At 35.3% G+C, this 8,948-nt stretch overlaps 1 protein-coding gene across 1 annotated transcript; it reads left to right on the forward strand.

Annotated features, from left to right (window-relative positions):
• Positions 1–321: 321 nt before the first annotated feature.
• Positions 322–1,423, forward strand: LOC138337936 (uncharacterized). The gene is made up of 4 exons (XM_069288381.1): positions 322–369; positions 427–542; positions 631–839; positions 912–1,423. The coding sequence occupies exons 1-4, from the start codon at positions 322–324 to the stop codon at positions 1,421–1,423; spliced, it is 885 nt and encodes a 294-aa protein (XP_069144482.1).
• Positions 1,424–8,948: the final 7,525 nt, after the last annotated feature.

Consider the following 8,948-nt stretch of genomic DNA (forward strand, 5'->3'; position numbering starts at 1 on the left):
AGTTTCTATGGACTCGAATTACTTCTTGTATTCTATTTACTTTCTGTTTCATCTTATTCTGTTTCTGTCTTTTTTAGGCTAACCTTATAATACAGGTTGAATAACAATCTTAAGAAATTTATTAAGTTTCTGTATTTGACGTTTCTGGAGATTAAAACCTTTATGGTTTCTACTCTGCTTGAATTTTTAAAATTCATTCGATTAATGATTAAAAGAACATAAAATCTTTATCGTTAAATCAGAAACAGTGTGTGTAAAGATTTGTTCTTTACTGATAGTATTTCAAATACTTGAATTATTTTCCATTTGTGACAGAAAAAAATGACTAATTCAAGTCAAGCAAATGCTGGAAAAGTAAGTGTTGCAAAAGTAAGTGCTAAAACAACATCGGTTTCACATAATCGTTAAAATGCTGCCTTAGCGCAGGCTGAGAAACCTGAAAAGTTTTATGGAGTCGACTTTAAGAGATGGCAGCAGAAGATGTTCTTCTATCTCACTACGTTGAGTCTGCAGAAGATCAATAATGAGAATGTTCCTGTTATGTAAGATGAAACTCCGCCTGATGAACGATTCTTGGTAACAGAAGCATGGACACTACTCAGATTTTTATAAAAATTATATTCTGAGTAGCCTGCAAGATGATCTGTACAATGTGTATAGCAATGTCAAAACCTCAAAAGAACTTTGGAATGCTTTAGAAATGAAGTACAAAACAGAAGATGTCAGAATGAAGAAATTCATTGTGGCAAAATTTCTTCACTATAAGACGATAGGCAGTAAGACTATCGTCACCCAAGTTCAAGAACTGCAGGTCCTAATCCATGATCTCCTTGCTGAAGGTATAAATTTATTTAATGCCTATGTTAGAAATATTAAGTTTTTTCTTAATACTCACCTAATCATTAATGTAGGAATGATTGTGAATGATGTCTTTCAAGTGGCTGCAATTATTGAAAAGTTACCTCCATTGTGGAAGGACTTCAAAAACTACTTGAAATGTAAATGCAAGGCGATGACTGTTGAAAATCTCATAGTAAGGTTGAGAATCGAAGAGGACAATATGGATGCAGAAAAGAGGTCACGTGGTACTTCAGCAATATCTGGAGTAAATTTTGTTGAAGAAGATCCCACAAAATTAAAGAAAAGAAAGAAAGCATCTGGTCCAAAAAGAAACTCTCCTAAGAAGAAATTCAATGGAAACTACTTCAACTGTGGTAAACATGGTCATAGGGATACTGAATGTCGGGATCCTAAGAAGGACAAGAAAAAGAAGGATCAACCAAACTTGGCTGAATCCAGAGGAGAAATGGATGATCTCTGTGCAATGTTTTCAGAATGTAACTTGGTTGGAAATCCAAGAGAATGGTGGATAGATTTTGGTGCATCATGCCATGTTTGTGCCAACAAAGAATTATTTTCATGATATACTCCAGCACCTACAGACGAGAAGTTGTTTATAGCAAACTCCGCTGTTGCAAAGGTGAAAGGAACTGACAAAGTCTTATTAAAGATGACATTAGGTAAGGTGGTGACTTTTAATAGAGTCTCACATGTTCCAGAATTGAGAAAGAATTTAGTTTCAATTCTAGTTCTGACCAAGAATGTATTCAAATGTGTATTTGTTTATGATAAAGTAGTAGTAAGCAAGAATGATATGTCTGTAGGAAAAGGCTACCTTAGTGATGGCCTTTTCAAACTCAATGTAATTGCAGTTGATATGAATAAAGATTATGCTTCTTCTTGCTTCCTTGAGTCTAAATGTTTATGGCATGAACATTTGGGACAAGTTAATAACAAAACCTTGCGAAAACTGATTAGCTTAAATATTTTGCCAAAATTTGAGTGCAATAAATCAAAATGTCAAATTTGCGTTGAATTTAAGTATGCAAAGCATCCTTATAAATCTGTTGAAAGGAATTCAAATCATTTAGAATTGATTCACACTGATATTTGTGACATGAAGTCAACACCATCACGTGGTCGGAAAAAGTATTTCATAACTTTTATTAATGATTAAACTAGATATTGTTATGTCTATTTACTAAATGTTAAGGATGAAGCAATAGATGCATTTAGGCAATATAAAACTGAAGTTGAAAATCAGTTAGGTAAAAAGATCAAAATGATCAGAAGTGATAGAGGTGGAGAATATGAATCTCCATTTGCAGAAATATGTTTAGAAAATGGAATAATCCATCAAACTACTGCTCCCTACACCCTCAGACTAATGGAATTGCAGAAAGGAAAAACCAAACTTTAAAAGAAATGATGAATGCATTACTTATAAGTTCAGGTTTACCACAGAACTTGTGGGGGGGAGTTATCCTTACAGCAAATCAAATACTTAACAGAGTGTCTCACTCAAAGACAAATGTAATTCCATATGAGAAATGGAAAGGTAGAAAACCCAACTTGAAATATTTCAAAGTGTGGGGGTGTCTATCCAAAGTCCAACTTCCTATACCTAAGAGGGTAAAAATATGTCCTAAGACTGTGGATTGTGTATTAATTGGATATGCCACAAACAGTAAGGCATGTCGATTTTTGGTTCATAAGTCCGAACATCCAGATATTCGTGAAAATACAGTAATAGAATCAGATAGTGCTGAATATTTTGAACATATGTATCCGTATAAAAATAGACTTGAGTCATCTAGTTAGGGGTATAAACAACCCAGATAAGAACCAAAAGAAAATGAACCCAATGAATAAAGTCCAAGACGCATTAAACGTCAAAGGACATCTACTTCATTTGGATCTGATTTTGTAACATTTCTTCTTGAAAGTGAGCCTCAAACATTCAAGGAAGCAATGTTGTCTAGCGACTCAACCTCTTGGAAAGAGACTGTTAATAATGAAATTGAATCAATCTTACGCAATCATACTTGGAAGTTGGTTGATCTTCCTCCAGGGAAAAAACCGTTGGATTCAAAATGGATCTTTAAAAGGAAGATGAAAGATGATGGAACTATTGACAAATATAAAGCAAGACTTGTTGTCAAAGGTTTTTGACAAAAAGAGGGCCTGGATTATTTTGACACATACTTGCCATTGACTAGGATTACATCAATTCGGATGTTAATTGCACTAGCTGCAGTATACAGTCTTGAAATTCATCAAATAGATGTGAAAACAAAGTTCTTAAATGGAGAGCTGGAAGAAGAAATTTACATAGAACAACCTGAGGGTTTTGTAGTTCCTGGTAAAGAAAAGAAAGTATGCAAACTTATTAAGTCACTTTATGGACTAAAACAAGCACCAAAACAATGGCATGCAAAGTTTGATCAAACCATGCTGTCAAATGGATTTAAGATCAATGAATGTGATAAATGTGTTCACATTAAAGATACTCCAAATAAGGAAGTCATTGTATGCCTATATGTAGATGACATGCTTATAATGATCAAAGACATTTCTTGTTTACATCCCTAATCTTTCAGAATAGGTCGAAACGTCACGGCAACTCAGAAAATTATTAATTGATTCAATTTTAACAAAGTTAAAAAATAAATGAGTTTTAAAAAAGAGTCGCCACCTAATTTTAGGAAAAAACTAGGAAACCATTAAATGATTTACGAAACCAGTTCAATTCTAGGTAAGGGGTTTAAATTATTCCGAAGGGAAGGGTTTAGGCACCCTTCGGAATCCACAATTGTGGTTCCCGACTGAATTCATTTTTTTTTAATTGAGGAAGAATATAAAAAAATGTACAGATATAATAAACATGCAATATTCAAAAAAAAAAGAAATAATAATCGGCCTAAGATTTGCCTAACGTCAATATTTACGAAATAATAAAATAAAATATAATTCGAGTTTTTCGAATGGCTTCAAGGAAGCAAGTTTTTGGGTACCTGTAAACACACTTAATAAAAGTGTTAGTAAAGAATAAATATGATTAAAAATGAATAACTCAAATAATAACTAAAAAATAAAAATCCGTCTTATTAACATGCGATGCTTTGGAAATCAACGATAATTTCTTCATCGGCCACTTTCAACAACTAAAATATATAAACTTAAATTAAAATTTCCGTCTTTCAAAATGGAAAGGCCTCCAAAACCGACGGAGAGTTTTGTCATTGGCCAATTTAACAATTTTGGAATATATAAACTTGAATTAAAATTTTCGTCTTTTAAAATGGAAAGGCCTCCAAAACCGACGGAGAGTTTTCTCATTGGCCAATTTAACAATTTTGGAATATATAAACTTGAATTAAAATTCCGTCTTTTAAAATGGGAGGCCTCTAAACCCGACGGATAGATTTTTCATCGGCCCTTTTCAACATATAAAATATATAAACTGAACATCAACAAAACATAACAAACTTATCCCAAGTGAATACGGAAAACAACAACCAAACTAAAATAACATAATTAGAAATGGAAACAACAATAACATAATATATATAAAAATTAAAAATAACATTAAAGTAGAATAATAACAAAACCCTGAAAAGTTAAGATAGCAAATAGTTGACTAACAATTTTAAAATAATAGTAATAATAAATAAATAAACATCGAATCGTAAAATAAAGCTAATATTAATACTACAATAAACACAAATATTAATTGACTTTTAGAGCTACATTAAGCTAAAATGAGAATCAGGTACGCGTAGTTCGTCCAAAAGGTTCCATGATGTGCTGCGTCCTTGTTGAAGTAGTTTGCACATGTTCTTCTTTTTCTTTTTTTATTTTTTTTTCTTTTTTTTATGTTTGAAGGAATTCATCCTTTCAAATTCTCTTGACAAAGATTGAGATAAAACTCGTCAGCTTAAAATGCAATTTAAGTGGAAGACAGTGTCTTCAACCGTGTCGACACTCAATTTCTCTCCTCGGCATTAACGTCAGTTGACGTTGAGGGATAAATATTTCCTTTGAGATGCACGATTCTTTTTCTGGCAGTGCATGATTGCTTGCAGGACATGAATATCTTCCCGCGATGTTCAAATTTTGCGAGGGATGAGATCTTCTCGCAGAGCATAAAATTCGCAAGGTATAAAATCTTCTTGCGATATGTAAACTTTTGCGAGGATTTGAATCTTCTCGCGATGCATGAAATTTTGCGAAGGATGAAATCTTCTCACAATGCATGGATATTAATCCGTGATGCATGAATATTAACTCGCAATGCATGAATCGACTCTCGATGCATGAATTGACTCTCGATGTATGAATTTTAACTAGTGATGCATGAATTGACTCTTGATGCATGAATATTAACTCTCGATGCATGAATATTAACTCGCAATGCATGAATTAACTCGCGATGCATGAATATTAACTAGTGATGCATGAATTGACTCTCGATGCATGAATATTAACTCTCGATGCATGAATTAACTGCGAGGTATGAAATCTTCTCGCGGTGCATGAATTTTCTGCGAGGTACGAAATCTTCTCACGATGCATGAATTTTCTGCGAGGTATGAAATCTTCTCGCGATGCATGAATTTTCTGCGAGGTATGAAATCTTCTCGCTATCCATGAATTTTCTGCGAGGTATGGAATCTTCTCGCGATGCATGAATTATCTGCGAGGTATGAAATCTTCTCGCGATGCAGAAATATTGACTCGCAATGCATGAATATTAACTCTCAATGTATGAATTGACTCTCGATGCATGAATTGACTCTCGATGCATGAATATGAACTCGCAATGCATGAATTTTCTGCGAGGCATGAGTTTTTCTCGCGATGCATGAATTTTCTGCGAGGTATGGAATCTTCTCACATTGCATGAATTATCTGCGAGGTATAAAATCTTCTCGCAATGCAGAAATATTGACTCGCAATGCATGAATATTAAGTCTCGATGCATGAATTGAATCTCGATGCATGATCTTCTGCGGGGCATGTATATTTTCTCGCGATGCATGATTTTTCGTGATGTATGATTTTTAACGAGGCCTGGATGGCTCGATAATGTTTCAACTGTAACGAGGTGGATGGCTCGATAATGTTCCAACTGTAACGAGGTGGATGGCTCGATAATGTTCCACTGTAACGAGGTGGATGTCTCGATAATGTTCCAACTGTAACGAGGTGGACGACTCGATAATGTTCCAACTGTAACGAGGTGGACGACTCGATAATATTCCACTGTAACGAGGTGGACGGCTCGATAATGTTCCACTGTAACGAGGTGGATGTCTCGATAATGTTCCAACTGTAACGAGGTGGACGGCTCGATAATGTTCCACTGTAACGAGATGAATGGCTCGATAATGTTCCAACTATAACGAGGTGGATGTCTCGATAATGTTCCAACTGTAATGAGTTGGATGGCTCGGTAATGTTCCAACTGTAACGAGGTGGATGTCTCGATAATGTTCTAACTGTAACGAGGTGGACGGCTCGATAATATTCCACTGTAACGAGGTGGATGCTCGAAAATAGTCCAACTTCAAATGAATTTTTGAGATTCTCTCAAAAATTCTGTCCCACTTTCCATTATGAAGAGAAATGGAAATCTTACTGGGTATATGACCGAGCCGTTGTGGCGCCTACGTATCCCATTGGAGCAGGAATCAGGTCAAACGTAGTTCCCCTTGTGGATGATGAGTGCTGCAAAGAATCTGAAAGATTATCAGTAGAAAATGCACAATATGAACATGATGGAATATGCAAATGGTATTCCTTGCTATATTCAAAGCCTAAAACAAGACATATCACATTTTGGGTATGGACAACCCAATGAAGTAAAATAGGCGTCTCACACATATAAGATTAACTTAATGACACCTTTTATAATGAACAACTCAAAAGACAATTTTTTAGTTTTTTTTCAAAAATAAAAGAAATGTGAGGAGATAGTCAAATCTTCACCACGATTGGTACCAACAGTTAGGATTGCAGGTAAATCTCCCATTCTTTCTTTCCTTTTTTTTAAAGATTGAATCAAGGTAATTCCTACAGCTTCAAGTGGTACCTCAAATATACTTAAGGATTGACAAGATCTGTTCATCTTGTTTCAAACAAAGGTTTTGAATTGTATCAATCCTCATGTTTCAAGTGCCCTCACGACAAAGGCAAGTCCTATTTCATACATATTTGAAACATTTGATTATAGGACATTTTTCAAAGTGCACTCACACTCACAAGAATGTTCAATGTACACAACTGTGATGCCATATGCTTGACCCTTATGTAAATCTCCACTAATGTGAGAACATTTGGAATGAGATCATGTAGGGCTTGTAATTGGCTTGTAATGTAGGCTTAGGGATGGGTAGGATATTTATTTGAGATAAAAGTGACTGAATTCCTCCTTGAACATCACACAAAATTTGTGCTCTTAATGATTGGTACTCCTTTGGCGTTAGATCCTCTTGATTGTTCTCCGCCATCTCAAATTCTTTTGAATTCTCATTTTTAACGCATTTTTTTCCTTATTTTTTTTTCTTCTGAGCTCTTTTCTTTTTGAGCTTTTTTCCTCTTTTTTTTCTTTTGAGTCCTTATTCCTTGGAGCTTTTCTTTTATTCACTTCTTCATTATAATAATTTTCCTTTTTGTTGGAATATTTTCCTTCCAACCTTTCACTGATCCTGTAAAGAAATTTTTTGCCTATCTTTATTTCTTCCACTTTTTTGTTCTGTTTTTCTCTAGAGTCTTTGCTTCCTTGATTTTGAGAGACTCAATATCTTTGTTTTTTGAAATTTCAAACATTGATCTCCTTTTATAATTTGCACATTCATTGTATACTCAAGAAGGTTGGGCCAAGAGAGGATAGTGCTCGTAAGCACTCGAAAGGGTACTAGTTAAAATGTGGTTTTCCAAATGAAGGTTTAAGGCTCAAAATGGGAAAACTAGGGATTAATGTAATTTGGTAGGCTTTAAAAGGCACAATTGGGTCAAAAAAGGCCTACAATCCTTCCTCAAACCAAACCTTACTCATGATTTGTAACGACCTGTTTAGTCGTTTTGAGCAGCAGATTTTATCCTAAAAAAACAGGTTGAGGCGACGGACCCAATGACGGACCGTCATGGGCACGACGGACCGTCGCAGGGTCTCGTTTCAAAACACTTAGAAAAACTGAAAATTGGGTACTGAAAATCGACTCTCTGAACTTCGTAACGAAATGGCAGGACGGACCGTCACAGGTGTGACGGACCGTCACAGGTGTGACGGACCGTCACAGGTGTGACGGACCGTCACAGACCCTTGGTGGAAATTTGGGTCTCTGAACTTTGCGACGACCTGCAGGACGGACCGTCGCAGGCACGACGACCCGTCACAGGTTGCGCAATCCCAGTCCGGGTCAGATTTCTTGATACGTTTTAAGGGACGTTTTTGACTATTCTTGCCTTAATTATAAAGTTAGTGGGTTAATGTTAATAAGTCTAATTACTTGGGGGTTAAAATAGGTAACCTTAAGTTAATTAGTGGGTTATTATTGCCATCTTTTATTCTTAATTATATACTAATTGGGGTAAAAGAAAGAGGGTTTGAATAAAGAAAATAGAAAGAACAAGAGAAAGAGAGGGAAAGTTGAACGAGAGAGAGGATCGAACGAGAGGAAAAACACAAAGCTTGGGAAATTGCTTGCTTGATCATGAATCTTCGGTGGAGGTAGGTTATGGTTTTCATGCTTTCATAGTAAACTCTTAATAGAGAGTGATATGTATTAGTAGTATTGTAAAACCCTGCTATGTGCTTAATTGTATGCATGAATGAATGTGATTATATAATTGTGATTATATTAAACATGATGAAGCTATTGAATCCCAAATCTTGATAAAAACCTAATCTCTTGTTAATGATGATGCCTTCATATAAAAAAAGGCTTGATGAACTAAAGTAATGAGATTGATGATGCCTTGGTGAGAAAGAAGACTTGATGAATTGATAGAAAGAGATTAGGGGATCGGGTGTCACGAACCGACACGTAGATTTAGGGGATCGGGTGTCACGAACTGACACGTAGAATTAGGGGATCGGGTGT

The sequence above is a fragment of the Solanum lycopersicum genome, chromosome 8 (genome assembly GCF_036512215.1).
Source record: "Solanum lycopersicum chromosome 8, SLM_r2.1".
NCBI classification, from domain to species: Eukaryota; Viridiplantae; Streptophyta; class Magnoliopsida; order Solanales; family Solanaceae; genus Solanum; species Solanum lycopersicum.